General features: G+C 42.7%; 1 protein-coding gene across 2 annotated transcripts in view; it reads right to left on the bottom strand.

The window, feature by feature from the left end:
* The window catches only part of UNC5B (unc-5 netrin receptor B), a 379,330-nt gene that overhangs the window by 13,539 nt on the left and 345,688 nt on the right, over positions 1-20,103 (bottom strand). For both annotated transcript variants that reach the window (XM_086922114.1, XM_086922115.1), the window contains 3 exons: positions 18,504-18,737; positions 9,955-10,104; positions 2,513-2,677 (listed from right to left, as the gene is read on the bottom strand). In XM_086922114.1, coding sequence (XP_086778240.1) covers positions 2,513-2,677; positions 9,955-10,104; positions 18,504-18,737 — 549 coding nt within the window. The remainder of the gene's footprint in view (positions 1-2,512; positions 2,678-9,954; positions 10,105-18,503; positions 18,738-20,103) is intronic.

Genomic DNA, 20,103 nt, shown 5'->3' with positions numbered 1-20,103 from the left:
AACAGCCGCCTGAAACTGAACTCGGACAAGACGGATGTCCTCATCCTGGGATCCTCACCCTCCGCCTGGGATGACTCCTGGTGGCCCCCAGCCCTAGGCAGCGCACCCAAACCAACAGACCACGCACGCAACCTGGGCTTCATCCTGGACTCCTCCCTCTCCCTGACCAGACAAGTCAACACTGTCTCCTCGTCGTGCTTCAACATCCTGCGCATGCTACGTAAGATCTTCCGGTGGATCCCCACCGAGACCAGGAAGACGGTCACCCAGGCCCTCGTCACCAGCCGCCTGGACTACAGCAACTCCCTCTACGCCGGAACCACCGCCAAACTCCAGAAGAGACTCCAGCGGATCCAGAACGCCTCAGCACGACTCATCCTGGACATCCCCCGTTGCAGCCACATCTCCGGACACCTGAGAGACCTGCACTGGCTCCCGGTCAACAAGAGAATCACCTTCTGACTCCTCACCCACGCACACAAAGCCCTACACAACCAAGGCCCAGGATACCTCAACAGCTGCCTCAACTTCTACGCTCCCAAACGCCAGCTTCGATCGACCGGCCATGCCCTCGCCACCGTCCCCCGCATCTGAAGAGCCACCACAGGGGGACGGTCCTTCTCCTACCTCGCCGCCAAGACATGAAAGTCCCTCCCGACCCACCTCCGCCTGACCCAGGACCACCTCGCCTTCAGGAAGCAACTCAAGACCTGGCTGTTCGAGCAGTAGCGGACCCCCCTCCCCTAGCGCCTTGAGACCCTCTGGGTGAGTAGTGCGCTATATAAATGCTTTGATTGATTGATTGATTAATGCATTGTGGCCCCATGGGACCCATGAATTAATGTTAATGAATTGTGGCCCCATGGGACCCATGCATGAATGTCAATGCATTGTGGCACCATGAGACCCATGCATGAATAATAATGAACAGTGTTGAGCCCATGTTTACCCCTGCCAACATCAAGGTCTCAAAACATTTAAAGAGCAATCTATCATAAGATAATTTCCTGTGGGTGCTGTGTTACCTTTGGAGGCTGTAGCAATCTGCAAGACTTGTCAGTTCACAAATTAAAAAAGTAGAAAATGTTCAGAGGGTGCCATTTATAAGTGGCCTTACATTTCTCAATGGTCAAACACTTAGGGCCCGATTACAAGTTATGTGTGGCGATACCAGGTGTGCAGAATTTCTGTTCCCAACTGGTCTCGCTCCACATGTTTCCACCTATCATGAATTAAACACTACAGAGGTGGGGAGTAATTGTGTAGAACCAGTTTTCCCAGGTGGGAGACGGGGAAGAATTCACAAAGCCACAGGGTTTAATGCATACAGTTAACACTAGCTCTGAGTGGGTTCTAAATGTGTGTGAGGTGAGAAGTGCTGCGATGAAGTGGGTCCGCTATAACTGCAGCTTATTTCCAAGGCGATTTTCCTGGCCAGAATTTGTATCTGGCAATATCGTATCACTTATACTTCAATGTAACAGTTTCCCTCCAAAAGATAGTGCTCCGTACATCTCCTTTTCGGAGCCTTAATAGCGCGTAGTCCCAACCATAACTTGCTGAATCTTGTGTGTCTCCAGAATAAGCCATAAAGCAATATTGAACTGACAAGTGGCCTTGCTTCAATACATTTGTGCCTCACCATTAGTTCTAATGCATTTATTTAAAACCCTGAAGCGCCTTGCCTCTCGGATGTGACAAGCACACATTTGCCAATAAGTTAATAAAAGTAGTATTGTGAAGGACTACAAGTTATACAGAGGAGTCCATATATCAGCCCAAACACAGGGAACAAGGTGTACTGGTTTCATTTATCCAGACATCAGTCGATTCTAGAAATAGACTTCCACACAGCTAAATAATTCATTGATATCAGAATTTATCTGTGAAGCCAGTCTTAAAAACATTTAGTTGTCTCGTCTTGAAGGCTATTTTGATATTAATAGAGCATTGGTTTCACACAAATTATTTCTGGAGAATTTGTGGCATTGTTTTCCATTTCAGGAGGCACGTGGTCATTATATGGATCAGAGACACTGCTAGCCCACTAGATTGATGTCTGCTAGCACTATAAAATCTGCATCTCTTGATAATCGGCTACAATTATCTTGATTTTACTCTTAGAGTTGCTACCACGTCTGTCGTCTGATACGTTTGCATATATATGATTTTTAGTTGGAGGAATCAATTATTCGCACTTAAACCTTCCTCTGATTCTGTACCTTTCCATGTGCCAAAGAGACAATGCCGCTTTTCAGAAGACATAAGGAATTGAAAATTCTCCCATGATATAATCTAGCAAGAGGGGACCATAGAATGTATATCTGTATTCTATGTACGTGGTATTTGTTTAGTGTGAACCTTTCCAAAAGGGAGTGGAGATCTGTACAGGGTCACAGGCAGTGAGTGAGTGGAGGAGAAGCTGAGTTCTGGGAGTGGGGTTGGACTTCTACTCTTGATTTTTCAACCTCTGGTTAGGTGTCTTCGACTTGTGTGAATGTTGCTCACTCACCTCTTTCAGCACGGTGTGCAGCTGGAATATCTGCCCCTCCCCTTCCACCTGCCGCACACAGATTTTGCAGGTGAGCTCAGTCGAGGCGAGGCTGCTTCTCTCCAGCGTGAACGTGCAGTGCAGCGCCCTCTGGCTGCCACTCCAGATGTGATAGAAGGGAATTTCCTGCAAGGAGAAGAGCACTTAGACACCTGTTGTCATGGTTGCGTTCTATCAGTGGCAGAACCAGCACGGAGGAAACTTATTACTATTGTTCTCCTTGCACCAATGGCAAGTGACTGAAACTAAGCAGTGGTACAGCACCTGTTTGAACTCACACTTATAAATCGCTCAATGGTACAAATATTATATCAATGCATTCACAATCTTATTCTGGTTAATCAGTCACATCTTATCAGTGCATGGCCCCTCGCTTAAACAAAGCAACGATGGATTCAAAATCAGCAACTTAAGAACTGAGCAACAGAACTGACTGCCGCAAGCAGTGCTTAAAATATAACTACAACTATAATGTAAACATTACTATAAAGACCCCCCAGCGAAGAAACAGTCTTAAAATGAGCAGTGTACAAAAAGAGCATCTCGGCAAATCCCTATCCTTAAAATGGCCATCAACATAAAGCTTATCAATGCAGAGTGGCTGTCTTGGACTGAGCACTGACACAAATTGTATATTGATGAAGATTGAATGTCTTAAACTGATCAACGATACAAATTGGAAATCAGTGCAGAATGGCTGTCGTAAACTAAATAGTGATACAAATGTCTATCATTGCAGAATGGCAGTCTTAAACTGAACAAACCATATAAGAACACAAACTGAATATAGGTGCTTAGTGACAATCTTAAAGCTACGCAATTAAACTGAGCACAATACAAATTGTTTATCGATACACAGTGGATGTCTTAAACTGAGCACTGACACAAATTGTATATCAATGCAGAGTGGCTGTCTAAAACTGAGCACCGATACGAATTGTATATTAATGCAGAGAGGATGTCTTAAACTGAGGCCTGATAGAAATTGTATATCAGTGCAGAGTGGTTGTCTAAAACTGAGCACCAACACAAAATGTGTATCAATGCAGAGTGGATGTCTTAAACTGAGCACCAACACAAATTGTGTATTAATGCAGAGTGGATGTCTATCTGAAACTGAGCACCAATACAAACTGCATATCAATGCAGAGGGGCAGGGTGGCTGTCCTAAACTGAGCACTGATACAAATAGTATATCAATGCATAGTGGCTATCTTAAACTCAGCACTGACACGAATTGTATATCAATGCAGAGTGGCTATCTTAAACTGAGCACTAACACAAATTATATATCGATGCAGAGGGGATGTCTTAAACTGAGACTGACACAAATGGTATATTAATGCAGAGTTGCTGTCTAAAACTTGAGCAGCAATACAAATTGTATATCATTGCAAAGTGGTTATCTTGAACCGAGCACTGACACAAATTGTATATCAATGCAGAGTGGCTATCTTAAACTGAGCACTAACACAAATTATATATCGATGCAGAGGGGATGTCTTAAACTGAGACTGACACAAATGGTATATTAATGCAGAGTTGCTGTCTAAAACTTGAGCAGCAATACAAATTGTATATCATTGCAGAGTGGTTATCTTGAACCGAGCACTGACACAAATTGTATATCATTGCAGAGTGGTTATCTTGAACCGAGCACTGACACAAATTGTATATCAATGCAGAGTGGCTGTCTTGAACTGAGACTGACACAAATGGTATATTAATGCAGAGTTGCTGTCTAAAACTTGAGCAGCAATACAAATTGTATATCATTGCAGAGTGGTTATCTTGAACCGAGCACTGACACAAATTGTATATCATTGCAGAGTGGTTATCTTGAACCGAGCACTGACACAAATTGTATATCAATGCAGAGTGGCTGTCTTGAACTGAGCACCAATACAAATTGTATATCATTGCAGAGTGGTTATCTTGAACCGAGCACTGACACAAATTGTATATCATTGCAGAGTGGTTATCTTGAACCGAGCACTGACACAAATTGTATATCAATGCAGAGTGGCTGTCTTGAACTGATCACTGACACACATTGTATATCAATGCAGAGTGGATGTCTTGAACTGAGCACTGACACAAATTGTATATCAATGCAGAGTGGCTGTCTTGAACTGAGCACCGATATAAGTTGTATATTGATGAAGAGTGAATGTCTTAAACTGATCACCAATACAAATTGGAAATCAGTGCAGAATGGATGTCTTAAACTGAGCAGTAATACACATCTTATATCTTTGCAGAATGGCAGTCTTTAACTGTACAAATCGTATAACAACACAAACTGCATAGTGACAATCTTAAAGCTACGTATTAATGCAAAGTGGCAATATTATAATGAGAAACAATAGAACATATGAATGTAGAGTGCCAATTGGAACGTTCGCACCAATGCAAACTATAAATCGAAGCAGAGTGGCAATCTCAAATTGAGTTTTGGTAGAAAGGGTGCCTAATTTGAGCCAGTGGTTGCCAGTGGGCACCCCCGGTACTCATTTGTGGGGACTGGCACTTATTTTTGTGCATCAGGCATTTACCAAGGGCTAGAGACAGAAAACCAAACGAAATGGTAAAGCAGAGAAAGAGAAAGACAGGAAACCATCATTTAGGGTGAAAGCAGGAACCTGCAAGAGTGAGATAAAGGGGCCGGGAATGCAAAAAAGAGGCATAAGGAGCAATAAGCACTAGTCAGCCTTTGCATTGGCCATGCCAACCTTTAATTGCACTGGCCATGGGCTTCTGAGCAGAGCTTTGGGCCCCGCCAATCATTCTTTTACAAATCAAGCACTGGGTGAACCAGTGTTCCTCTGTCAAATAAGAACTTCAAACAAACTCCGCAATGATAAAAAAAATATCACTGAAGAGCCATACCATGAATTCTTGCTGTATGTACAATACACACAGATTTACTATACCCTGCAATTAAATGGGGGCCAGTGACATTTGCCCAGGGTTGGGGTGACGTGATTTTTTGATGTTTGACTCTGACACTAACACTCCCTCAGTGCTTGGAAACCTCTGAAGATACCATGACAGATATGGTACCAAGCTGAAATAAAGAAACTTTTATCCAGAGGTGTTTGGTTTTTATTCTGCTGTTCCACAGAGCAAGCACGGAAAGCGCAACTCTAGGGTCCTTCAAAGTGTGTTTTTTTGTTGTTGATCCCATTTGGGCATACGCTTATAAACTGAACTGGAAAAAATATAATCTGAAGATGGTGGATACAGGGTGGGGCAGTGAGAGTTTCGGGTCAACAACATACTGACTCAAACTGTTGTCAATGCGTAAAAACCTTTATCCATAGGTGCAAGTCCAAAGCCAATGGTTAGGTCTTGCATTGCAGGTGAATCTGAAATAAGTTCAGGCTGCAAAAAGACTAATGCATTTGTCATATCTAGTTGCAATAACTGTCACTGGAACCATGACTTCGGAATAAAAGGCAATATTGTTTCAAAAGAACATTACTACGACAACGGCACCATTTTGACACTGTTATCTTGTGGTAAAAATGAAAGATCTTCAGCTTTTACCAATCCCAGATATTTTACAATTTATAGAGGTGCAGGACAGACTAATTAAGGATGCCAAAAGTTAGATCTTAAGCTATCTTTATTTTTTGCACTTGTATAGTAGTAGACTAGTAGTAATGAATGCAATAGCAGACGTAGTAGTGTAATCAAAATACCATATTATTCAATAACAAATGTATTAATGCAGTGCTTAATTTGTAAAATATTAAGTGCCAGGGCTCAGACCAGGAGGCTACTGCAGCTTGAACCACCCATCGCCCTTGTCATCACTGCCAAAACAACTACTAACCATCTCTCTCGCATGTAAATGCGACAGATCCAAAAACCTGTTGGGGAAGCTACAACGGGTGCAGAATATGGCCGCCAAGTTGGCTCTCTCCCGCCCTAGGTCTAGCTCTTCTACTATAGCTTTAAGAGAGCTACACTGGCTCCCGGTACATCTGAGAGTGTGGTATAAAGCCGCGTGCTTGGTGTTTAAGGCAGTGCATCAACAGGGCCCAGCACCTCTGCAGAACATGTTTGCCTGGTACTCTGCCCCGCGGCCCCTCCGCTCTTCTTCGGCGCATCTGTTGGTAGTCCCGAGGTTTCAGAGAGTCAGGATGGGCGGCCGCTCATTCAGTGTTGCAGCGGCCAAACTTTGGAACTCCCTACCACTCTCCTTGAGAAGCCACAGGGACTACTTTCCGTTCAGGAAAGCGTTAAAAACGCATTTGATCCCTAAAAGTGTTTGAGCAACGAAGAGTGCAACCGTTCAAGTTCAAAGCGTCAGGATGCCCTTTGGGTGACAGGACTGCGCTTTACAAATACACAAAATAAATAAATAAATAAAAATAAATAAATAAAGTTCAGATTATTCCAGGTCCCCAAGGCTAAAGGAATGGCTGAGGCAGGGATTAGCAATTTTAATGTATATTGTATTTGTAAACAACGGTTGTTCTTCTCATCTCTAAATTAGATGAGCAGGGCCACCATTGGTAGACTGTTCTATGTATGGTGTTGACAATTAGGTGCCGAGCACTGGAAAGCAATTAAGTGCCGCTGCTTAGCACAGGAAAGCCCCGGCTCAAGTTAAGCACTGTATTAATGGTGTGGGTTTGTATGGTTTCTGAGTTTTGTTGGACCTTTACTCAATTTCGGATATATGATACTGGACCAGTGACTATCTGCTGCTTCTAGAGATTTTTCATTAATGGGTCATACTGCTGCTTATTTTTAATTATATCAGGGCTTGACCTAATATTCAAGATAAATTGAAGAGAGCTGTTAATGTGGATGCCATATGTCGTTTAAGTACCTAAACGTACTGGACTAGGTATATATAATTTGGATATCTTACAGCACGTCGCTGTTTCAATTTTAAATGATTGCTTAAAGTATGTTGTAAATTATCAAAACATAGGATACCTATTGTGGGGGGTTCAGGTTCCTCTGATAATAATTTATTGCCAGAGACATAACTTCTATTGCCACTAAGGTGATTGGATGATAATAATCCCTAACAGGCTGAGAATACTTTTAAGTTAAAATTGTCTGATTTCCAGTATAACACAAAAATAAATTAACCGCTGCAATCAGAATTAACAGATTATATGTGTTTTTGACATTTTAGTAATAGCCATTAATTATGGAGAAAATTGTGTTGGGTGCTTCAGCTATCAAAGCCCTATCATTTACATTTAGATCCTATATCCATGTAGATGTATCAGATTATTTCTCCTTCCCCGACCACAGGTAGCTCTAAATTTCCGTAGGACTTCGGTACAGACATATGAATGTCCTGTACGGGTTGAAGCAGAGATCAGTCCAGCTTCGCTGTGATGGATAAAATGTACTAGGGCATCATTTAGCGTTTGGCAGAGCAGGAAATCCTCCAAGCCTGTGGTTCCTCAACCTTATTTAGAAGTTGGGAAAGTACCAGGTTTCCAGTAGTGGAGCTCAGCCACTGGAAACCTCTAACAAGTGTCTCATTCACTGTAGGGCTGTTGGTAATGTATGTCAAAAGCCTCCTTTCCTTAGGGGCAAAATATGTTCTTTTTGGGGCCACCAAAGGCAGCTGGTTAGTTCAGAAGAGGAAAAAATGCAAATAGCACTCTTGCACTGGGAGAGTCTCCCATCCTGTCAAAGTGCTGCTTCTGCGTCTCACTTGTGGAAAAAAAAAGTCTATGCCGATCATGGTGAAAACAACATGAAGCTCACTCAACATACTTTCATGCCTTCTACGCAACCAATGCACTAGAAGATGTATAGAAGCCACTGAGATCCAACCAGGCAGTCAAAGGGGACCTTATGATATGGTGTGCGTTCCTCTGGCTGGGGAGCGAAACCAGTGCCTCTTCTCACCTGGCGGATTTGGCTGGCGACCTGCCACGATCTAAGTGACCGGCTAAGAAGGATCATGCTGCGTGGGTAGGATGACCATGACCTTTTCGGATTAAGACTACTATGAATTTTAGCGTGCTTTCTGTAGGGAAAACAAACTGTTTCTCAGTGCATCTTCTACAAGCAAGGTGAAATCCTGTAAGATGTCACATTAGTGGCCAGGATGGCTTTGGCTTTGTCCTATGCTGCTGTCTTTGACTTTACGCAGGAATGCATAAAGTCTATATACTCTATTGGCAGCAGATAATTGAGAGTCCCTGTTGTGAATACGACATTGCCATAATCCCTTGTTTTTCTGGTAATGTTACCTATGATTTTCTTCAAAGGGCTGAGAATGGGAAGATTTTCTCTGTCAGTTAAGGAGACTGGTGTTCCAACTTCCTGCAGGGCCTGGGTTACCTATAAATCACAAATCTATTTCTGCACATTCTCAGAGTGTGGTAGTAAATGTGCTCCTTCATTATACAGCTTAGATGCCAGCCTGGAACTCACTTTCTCTAAATACTGGAATCACTAAAAGGTTATTGCTAGTACGGATTTTGTGGTTTACCTCCATTCCTTTACAAGATTTATTTTAGGCTCACAAACTCACAGGAGAAATGTGATAATCTGGTCTGCTCTTGATAAAAAAAAGCTACATTTAAGACACTCTAAAACTCAAGCTATAAGCACAGCGACAGGCTCAAGTGGGTTTGCAGCCTCTCACTCATGTTTTTTTCGCCTCCATAGCTTTTTACAGGTAACTAGCTCTACGCCTTCGGTGGTGCAGAAGGTTGGTTGAAAAAACTTTAGAAACGCTGTTGTCACTTTCTACGATTTGGCATCCATATTGACCTTTCCAATACAAGCAGCACTTGCAATAACAACCCTGTCCGCAAAAATAAAAAACAACCTTGTTGCAAGACATTCCCTGGTAAACTGCAACACTGTCGCCCTGTACCCCCCTCGGTTGTCTTTACCATGGCCATGAATAATGATATGCATGAAGCCAACAGGAAGGGTAGGACGAGCCACATTATTTGCCTTATAAATCTTTGTGACTAGCTCCAATAGCTCACCATGAGGCTTGCAGCCGCATCCGCTGTCTCTTGGGAATGAGCTGTGCGATCTGCTTCAGCGCTTCAGCCCAGAGTGCTATGATCTGTCCTTTCCTGTAGCATTTCACCTAAAAGGGGAAGTGCCCTTTCTTGTCGCAAAAGATAATTTATACACTTTCTTTCAGGCTTCCAAGGAGCAAGAGGTGATCTATGTATGATATAAATACATCTTAAAGCGAGGGAAATATGGCGTTTGCTGTGGCTAATGCAGATGGAACAGCGTGAAGGCGTTATGGGATGAAACCAGAAGGAATAAAGAAAAGCCACTGAAAATCAATGAGCAATAACACATTAAGGTCATGGAGCAGCACTTTGTGTCAAAGGTGCAGTTTTCGATTGAGTGAGACTGGTCTACTTCCGGGTTTGAGGTGCACCTACCTGATATTTAGCCAGAAGCTTGCTTCTCCAGAGCGAGTGAGGGATGTCGTGGATGGAGAGCCGCAGGTTGTGGTAGCTGTCCTTGAAGAGTAGGAGCTTGGGCTCCTCCAGCAAGTGCCCTCCCAGGGTTCGTTCCAGCTCGAGCACCTCCTGCAGGCAAGAAGGCACATGGCATGAGGTACCACGGATTGGCTCGAATATGCAATGAGAACATGCTTGGAACACACAAAATGCCCCCTGACTGCGGAATGACTGCCCTCTGTGTTGCAGTGGATTTACAATCTCTTTAAGGAACATAGAAGACACGCGTTATCAGTTAGAATACAATGCCAGGGATCTTGCACTAGAGCGATTCATTTACAAGTGGGCTTTGAGACAAATCAATGAGTATTGAGGACGTCCATTAATCCCCAGATGGCACCATAATCGCATTATGAAGGCTTCCTCTTGCGGCCTCCGCAAGGGATGCCGTAATCGTGCTCTAGGAAGGCCATTTGATAAGGTGGGAAGAGCACAGCTTCCAAAACTTTCCATTCTCCTAATTTCGCTGACACCAGCCTGCGTAAACATTTTGAGTGCTTAATAATTCAAGCAAAGCGCAATGACTCACCCAAAAGGAGGAACCGGGAATCACAGTAAGTAAAAATCCACACACATTTTACAAATGAGGTATAGGGATGCAAGCAGGGCTTTAAGTAGGATGGAAAAACGGGGGGTCTCTCAAAAGGGCGTGGCTGATGTAATCAAGGGCGTGGCTTAAAAACAATTAAGCTTAAAGTCTGTGCTTAGCATAGTGTGCAGCCCGACTGGTATTTTCTCTGCTTCTGCCATTGCCCCCAGATGTATAATACAACAAGTAACATTACATCTACAACAAGCCAAGACTATTGGCATTGTCAATGGTTCTTAGTTGCATATGATAAATATACAATATGAAAACATACATCTATGGCGTTGTTGTATACAATATTGAAAATGCTTTTGTTCTTGTGTGAGAGGTTGGGGCGTAGCGACTAGAGCTGTAGCCTTTGGAGCTGGTGAATAGTGTCTCGACATCGGCTCAACATCCTGTGATTCTTGGCAAATCACTTAATCTCCCCATGTCTACAAGAAAGACTAGTGCTCATTTAAAGAGCATCGAGTTTCGCACAATATAGAACAACAAAAATAAAAGTTGCATCAAAGGAAGTGAACTGCTGCAGAGTTAAGATTTGTTTCCCACCCTGAGTGTGAAGGCAAAAATGGAGAGCCCAATTGGGACCCGTCTCAGCACCTGCTCATCATAGATGCTACGTGCCTACCCTGGAGGGTATACATGCCAAATTTCTTGATTCAAGCAAGAGACTACCGATTTTCAATGCTAGTCTTTTGCCTCCCGAGTCCTGCATGCAAAAACCTGATTCCTTGGCGGGCTTCAAACTCTACAGGAAATTGTTTTGTAAAACTCAGATTATGCACTGCCAGTGACCGGCTCCTGCAGGCAAGTGCACAACTTTTTTGCCATGCTCTCTCTGTCTGCCATAGGGCTTTCTCCATGCTCCTGACAGGGAAGGAAAGAACATACTTTTGCATTTCTCATATCCGATCCTGTAGTGGCAAACTTGCTAGTCAAATACATGTCAATTGAACCTATGTAGGCCGCAATAGAAGTCAATAGGAGAAATACACACTCCGGGTTATTTTTTTTAAATCTCCCACTTTCCTCTTCCAAAATGTTGGCATGTATGCCGTTGGGAGTGGGACTCGGCCCACCTAAAGCCCTGGATTTCCACAAATTAACTGTGTAGAAGCTATAAACCTGCTGATGGCCTAATTTGCTAGTTTGGCGTGTTTTGCATTGGAGTTTTGCCAGCACTTACCATGGCGCCGGCACCTGCCTATCTGAAACTCAACTGAGGACACACGCTCATTGTTACTGGTCCCTAAAAGCATGTGTTTTTTTTGTGTCTATAAGACATTCATCTGTGACGTAGAGTACAAAGAAGAGTACACCACTGGCCCATCAAAACACTCAACCATGGATTCGATTTCAGGCTTTTTGGGGAAAATTCTCTGCTACAATAGATTGCACCATCTAATCAGTGACCCATTACTTCCCTTCAGCCTATACCTGTGGAACTAATCACCGTTCGGCAAGTGACTTATCTGTTGTATTGGTTTTGCACTAGCAGTGTACCTACCTTTCATACATTCACAAGACTAGACTACCTACCCACTGTTGGCAAGGAGGAAAAAAATCACAGTAAAACGCTTTTCTCTATTGGTTCAATGTAAATCTTGTTCTGGCCACAAGGTGGCAGGAGCATACAAGGCATGAGCGTCTGCAATGTCTCCATACTCCAGTATGTACATTCCAAATATGGATTCACAAAGGTAAACTTACAATTTTCATGTAACTTTACGATTGTTTGCTGTTCACAAATGGATTTACGAGTAGTATCTTTATGAATTTGGAGTCTCTGAAGATAAAAAGATACGTCTTTTATCTGTGGAGTGTCCGCACTGTAAAGATACTGCTGTTAAACCCTTTCCGAATTTCAAACAAAAGTGTAAGTTTATCTTTGTGATTCAGGCTCACAGTGTTACACTTCTGGTTCTGTTCACAGAGCATTCAGTGCTTTTAAGTTTTTGCGTGCACGTTAAAGGATATTTCATGAAGTATCTGTTTTTTGAAGGATTTGCTAACTTTGAAGAAAAAACAGAACAGGAGACTTGTGCTTTGGTTTGGGTATGTTACTCCATTTGAGCTACCTGTAACATTTATCAATGTCAAAAGTCTCAATTTTCCAATACCTATGCGCGAGTCAATCATTTCAAATTTTAATTCTTAAGAATGAATAAGCTGCTCACGCACTTTGTACGAAAGGACCCCAAAAGACCCTACAATCAGTCCAGCTCTCCTACTCCGTGGCCCACGCACCAGAAAAACCAGATAGGGAGGCCACTCCTTCTCCTTCTTCGCGGCCAAGGCCTGTAACGCCCTGCCGCTCCACCTCAGACAGACAACATCCCTTCCCATCTTCGTAAGAGACCTCGAGACCTGGCTCTTCGACAGAGGACCTTGATGGACAGGAACCTGCACCCCCACCCGCTTGAGACCCTCACGGGTGAGTAGTCGTGCTCTAGAAACGATTGATTGATGTACCATGTGCGCCCGGTATTATCCCCATGCATGGCACTAGTGAGGGTTCACACATTTCCGCGGTCTAGCACTAGCCTTGATTATATGTAAAAAGCAGCGAGCAAAATTTGCGCCACGGCGTAGAGGTTAAGGGCATGTCTTGATACATATGAAACAGAATCCTGTGTTTGACAGATCCATAAATATCCTTACTTGAAATAGAATAATCAAAATCAGCAGGCAACAACTCATGTACAGAGTTTATATGGGGCCATTATCCCTCAACACATTCAGTCAGGATTCCTAATACATTGAAGATACGTCAGTGTTGATAACTTGGTTATCCAAATGGAATGCAATAGTATCTTACAGTAAACAACGGTAACCATTGTGTTGGTTTGTTCTCGCCTTAAATACAGAAATTCTATTAACGTTGCGTTCATTGAATCTGTGATGTGCGACCCAGAGGTAGGTAGAGGGATGGGTTTTTTGGCCATCAAAAGACAGAAACAGAGGGCTCCTTAGGGCGCTGGTTCATCGTCTATTTATTTGTTTTGACAGTGCTCGGCTGTGGCAGTCCCAGGCCCACTTACAGCATAGAGTGTAGCCAAGGAGCAGTACTGCAGTGCAGGATATGACCACAACCTGCTGTACTGTTGTTGATAGTAAAGTGTTACCTACTGAATGATTCCTTAGGGAGAATAAAAGTATTGTGTGCTTGTAAGGCATTCTGTATTACATCAAGTAGAATGAGGAAAGGATTCAAGGCTGCCTGCCAGTTGCCCAAAGATCCCCCCTTCTTACCTATTTTATACATCCTTGTTCCAAGTGAACTATTTCATCATCTGCTAGTTTAATTCTTTCACCAGTGTGCAGCCAACACCTGCCACCCAGTGTGGTGCAGTCTGTAAGTGGGCAGGCACTTTGTTAGCTCAGGAAGTTCATGGATGCGCAGTTTGGTCTTTCTCTTATTACAGTGAGTATGTTCAGATTCAGAAGCAGATCTTGATCATGTAATCGCAATTTGAGAGCAAACCGGAGATAGAGGTGAAAGTGGGCCCTACGTTGCTGCCGTAGGCAGGTACTGAGAACACTGGGTGGGCCTAGCAGGCATTAACTGTCATCCATCTCTACTTAGGCTTGTTATCATAGTTTGGTGATGAAAACTTCAATTTATGGGGGATATGCTAAATACGACTGAGAATTCACTGGTGGAATGTCACCCCACATGGTATTTCTATGGCGGAGAAAAGTTGTTTGGGTTGACGCAGCGCGATTATCGGGAGTATGAGCGGGGCATACCACAAGCCCCAGAGAGCAGTGGGACCAGCGGAGCAGGAAGCAAAGGCCCCAGACCCTCCCTCACCGGCAGCATTAAAAGACCTCACGTCTCCCGCTCCACAGTACGCGCGCAGGCGCGTGCCGAGCGAAGCCCGGGCCAAAGGGCGGACCCGTCCTAGCCAGGAAGAGGCAGGGCATGCCCCCCCCCCCCATTTCATCTGGCTTACGGGCTCACAAGGACTTAAGGTACTGTTTATCTTAATAAAGCCGGACCCTGGAAGTCTTACATTGGGACTGTTAATCAGTAAGCTTTTCTTCTATGTTGTAGAACAGTCTAATCGGATTTGGAAGAGGGGTGTGTTCATTAATGCTGTCAAATGGGGAAAAGGAAGGCATTGGAGGGTGGGGGTACACTCATGAGTATAAAAGGGAAAAAAGCTAAGAAAGTATCACACGCAGCTACTAATTGTGTTCTAAATAGGATTGAAGCCATTGTTAGTGAATGTGAAGAAGTTTTGGGTGTCAGCACTAATACTAAGTTTTGGGTGTCAGGATACTATACCTGAAGCTGAGGTCTGGAACCCTCCCGCTCAATGAACTCACAGCAGGCTGGAAACAATACAATGTGCCATCTACTTCCTGTCCTGGCTGTGCTGCCCCCTCTGAGTACATTCCCCATTTTCTTTTTGCCTGTCTTGCATACAGGTATGCGAGAAGAAAATGGCTCAAACCTGTCTGCATCAATTTGGGATCCAAGAATTATAGGGAGGTGTTTCATATTTTAAAAACTGACACATCTTCCCTCAGTATGGTTGTGGGGTAGCCAAGTACCTGGGCTGTGCTTGGTTAACGAGAATTAAGCTGTTGAGGGATAACAAAAGATAGGCTTTTTCCATATGCCCTGTCATCTCTTTCGCCTATATACTTGATGTTTTTACCCCTTTTATATTGTGTTTTTACTGTAATTTTTAGATGTGTTTTTATACTGGGTGTATGGAAATATGACACTGTCTTTTAAATTGATACTATTCCTAAAATGATGAATTTGGATTGTACATCCTTTTATGATAATTTTATCGAATAAAGTACATACAACAACGTTTGGGTTGATTCTACTCCAGATTTATCATTTCATCCAGAAATGTAAAGCTTTTCCATTATCCTGAGATCACCAAATCAATTTAGGAGCGCTTCCAGGCACACCTGCAGGATGGCAGTGGGACTAACTTGAGACAGTAACATCCATTTCATGAATACTTCAGTACCAGTCTTCGTAGTTACTGCAGCAGACCACAGCTCTCTGTTTAGACTTAAGATCACAATTAACAAAATTTCATTCCATATGGATAGTAGGGCCAACTGACAATAATGTTGATGAGTGGGGCTAGTCTCAAGACGAAGATTTAAAAGCACATTAAAAAACAAAAATTCCACAACACTGTTATTTTGCTAACAATATCATCACTGGGTTCAATTAATTCACTTTCTTTAACTCTACCATTTAATGACATCGATTTGATATGAAATTAAATGAAAGAGATATATAAAGCGCAACAAATGCCCAGTGGCAACACGGAGCTAATGAGATTCGTCCTACTGAGGAAAAAGCAGCAGAACTATGGATACAGAGATCACAATGGCCCAGACCGCTATTAAAGAGTGAAGAGCCAGGTTTTTAAGGCCTTTCGGAAAGCAGTGTGGGCCTGAAGGCCGGAAATGGAGCAGGGGAGAGTATTTCAGAGCTTTCAAGCAGCCATTGAGAAAGCCCTGCCTTCCCACCTTGTCTTTCGAATTTCAGGAATGATTACTAGATCATGGTTGGAAGATTAAAGCAGTCTAGAAGGAATATACCATTGGAGCATGGCAATAATCTCTCTACGTCCGGTGTTCTCTAGTGCATTGTGAACAATACACAACACTTTAAAGACAATGCGTTTGTTCACAGGTCTCAAAAGGAGCTTGAATATCTCAGCCGAGATCGATTGATATTTGGCAATATCAAGGACCAGTCTTACCGGAGCATTTTGAGCCAGCTGCAGCTTGGCTATGGCAGTCTTGTTGGTATCCAAATATAGTGTTTTGCAGTAGTCCAGCCCAGAGGAAATCAATGCCAGAACAACTTGCTTATGTGCTTTAGGGGGATGTAAGGAAACAATTTCCTGAGAGTCCTGATCATCCAGAAACAGGTTGAAGCCGTTTGATTGATCTGGTGATCAAATGACAGGTTTTTATGTACCAGAACTCCAAGATTTTTAAGAAGAGTCTGTAAGAGTGGGTAGAGTGCCCGGCATATTGACAACCAGGACTTGGTCTAAATGGATGAATGACTACCGAAGAGCAAGACCTCTGTCTTGTCTCCGTTAAGTCTGAGATTATTTGTTCCCATCCAGATGGCTACTGCTTGCATACAGTTCTTAAAGTTAGTGACAGTCGCCTCCCAATTTTCACTGATTGACTACATTATCTGCGTTTCATCCACATTGGAAATAGCTTGTAGCCCAAAAGACCTAATGAGATTAGCTAGTGAAGAGATGGAAAGATTGAATAATGTAGGGCTTAAAGAGGAATCCTGGGAAACCCCACAAGCCGATGGACTCAGAGCAAAATTGATCTACCATTACCATCTGGGACTTATTGCTGAGGAAGGATGTTAAAAGCTTCAACTAACTCTAACTCTAACTCTATGACACCAAATCCTTCAGCTGACCCACACGCAGAGTTGGAGAGATGGTGTTAAAGGCTGTGGACAAATCTAAAAGGGTCATTGCAGCAGCCTGACCAGTATCAGCCAAGGTTCTGATATCATTTACTGCAGACACCAATGAGGTTTTGGTCTCATGGTTACCTCTGAACCCAATCTGAGAGGAATTGAGCAGTTCATGTTGTTCCAAATAAGCCATCAGCTGGGAGATCAAGTGCTTGCCAAGATTTTAGCAGGGTTAGGCAGCAAGGAAACAGACCACTAATTTTATAACTCAGTAGGGTCTTGATTATATTTTTTAAGTTGTGGCGTAATAGCTGCTTTTTTCCACAATTATGGATAGTGTTCATGCATGATAGCTTTATTCAGGATAGCTTTAAATTGTAAAGCAATGGAATTGGCTCCAAGCTGTAGATTTTTTTTTCTTTGGGGGTGGAGCGGGGGACAGATTTTGAAATGAGAGCCAGGTTTCATATGCAAAGCAGATAAGACTCTAACTGTTCAGGATCGAGGAGAGCAAAGCAGGAGAGGGATGCTACCGGACTTCGTCTGGATGTCATAATCTCTGATAGGCTTGGATGGGGAGGGATATCTATGAAATCCAGGACATCCAGTTAGGTGAGTAAGATGTACTTCATTATTCAAGTACAGAGATGCATCTTCCAACTCCCCCATCCAGCAGCAACTGCCGATCCTGTAACAATCTGGCAATGTAGCCAGTGTGCACTCGTGGTTATCACCAGATGAACTTGATATTATGATTTATGGCAGTGTGCATCCTTGCCGATGTGCTATGTCCTAAGGCATCAGTAGTACAAGCAAACAAGTGTGCTGGAAGGGACACCCACCCTGCTGGCAGGAGCACGTATCCGGTAACGTGTAGTTGTTAGTTGCGTAAACTGAATATTCAATAAGTTCATGCGCTTAAGCAGATGTAGATATGACTTCTTTTTAATTGACAATTATGGTCACTGAGAACATCATGATAAATCTGTAATTCTTCGTGTGCCAAATCATATTTGTTTGTTTAACACATTTACATATCTTAATGCATTTCGGGTTGGAACATGACCCTTCCTCAGGGGTCACTTCATGAATGTTCTAAAGGAATGGAAAATGAAACAGGAGGCGTTTCAGAAAACAATCCACCAATGATTACTGGCTAAACAAACAATAGTAGCATCCTCCTAATAGTGCAAATTAAGCGGGATGAGAACAGGAAACAGTGCTCATCAAGAAAAAAGACTGTACCAACTGAACCAATCACCGGGAATACGTCAAATTCAAGGGAGATAAAATGATAAGTGCTCGTGTGTAAGAAACAGTGATTACGCTGTTGTCATCAAAGAATAGCAGCACGTTTCTTTTGTGGTATTGTAATCTAATAAGACAAAAAAATGTATCAAGAGAGGACAGCAGGAATCCTAAAGACTTCAACTATGTTACCTTCAGGGCTTCAGGCGTGTCCTCCAAGCAATAGACTTTGAGGTTGTACTCCAGCGATGTGCAGAGGGATGGTGCAAAGATGGCCAGCTGGAGCCGCTTTATGGCTGATCGAGAGTATGACTCTCCAACAAAGGAGTAGGTACCCAATTGGTCAAGCAGGATGTGGCAGGACTGGGACTCCAGTTGGCAGTAACACGGAGTGTTTAGCGTCTCTTCCTCCAAGGTGACAACTTCCTGATGGGAAAGAAACAGGGTAAGGAGTGCATACAAATGGCATTTTTTCTGACTGCAGATGTTCTTTTTAAGTGTAGTATCTAGTCTGCGACATGGACGTAGACAGGAGTCTCTGCAACATGACATCACAATTTAAACATAGTTACGGCTGTGAGGTGAGTCTATAAGTGTGCTATTGGTAGCTGCCAGCATACAGCTGTATTACTTTTCCCCACTGCTACAGTTCGTTATACTGCTCTGCTGGCCCCTAGGGACAGGTTCACACTTGCCAGGTTCTCTAAATGAAAACAAATCAAAAGCTATGAGGTGAGAATAAGTGGTCTAGCTGATGCATTATCAACTGAGGAGTTAGGAGAACTGGGTTCACTGACATAATTTCGAAACCGTAAATATTGTGGTACAAAAATAGTGTGCCAAAAATATTTATCACAAAAATATAGATTTTCAATAACGATAAAGATAAGTAGAATAGTATTGAAAGAAAATATCGTTTTACACTAATATCGAAATATATACACAAAAAAATCGTTTTTTAATATATATATATATATATATAGTTAAAAATAGTACATATTTTAACTTGTCACATTAATATATTGGTAAATAAATGTTGGCATTATATTATATTAAAAATATATATAAACATATACTATTTTAAACAAACACATGCATATATGTATGTGTGTATGTTTATGTACACATACATAACGTAAAACTATAATTACAAATATTAACTTTAATTTATATTATGATTTTCTATTTTCGTTTATTTACTAATATAGAAAAGGGAACTGTTGCCAATAAAGTTTTCAGCCCCATCTTCCCTTTAGTGACCGGACTCTTTTGTGATTGAAAACGAGGTTGGTGGATAATTAGGCACGTAGCGGTAGCGTCAACCGGCACACCACCCGCGATCAGGGGCTGAATGGCAAACAGCTGAAAGGAGTAAGAGTGTAGTAGCAACTGTTCAGCCCCTGTGCCTGATACTGTGGCAAACGTGAAGGACAAGGCTCAAGGTGCTCGCCATGGCTAAGAGAGGACGACAAACTTGCTGTCGTGATAGGCAGGCACGCTGGACCGGAGTTTGTCTTAGGTTGCTTACATTTTTGAAGGACTGGGGAGGGTCAGTCAAGTGGAGGGTGAGTGGCAACTCGAAGAGAGAGGAGAACAGAAAATCATGTGTGCTGTTTTTAACTTAAGAACTGTCAACATGTTTGTTTTTGCACAATGAGAACATTGACAAAACTCACTGTGCAGGCTGCGGGATCAATCGTCTACTAGGACGCCAACTTGTTGGAAAAGTTTAAATACAATGAGTGTTGTCCTTATTTTTACTAAAATGAATTGTCACCTGCATTAATCTTTA

The sequence above is a fragment of the Lissotriton vulgaris genome, chromosome 5, assembly GCF_964263255.1.
Source record: "Lissotriton vulgaris chromosome 5, aLisVul1.2, whole genome shotgun sequence".
In the NCBI taxonomy this organism is placed as follows: Eukaryota; Metazoa; Chordata; class Amphibia; order Caudata; family Salamandridae; genus Lissotriton; species Lissotriton vulgaris.
Note: the sequence above shows the minus strand (reverse complement) of the source record. Positions and strands in the feature narration are given on the sequence as shown.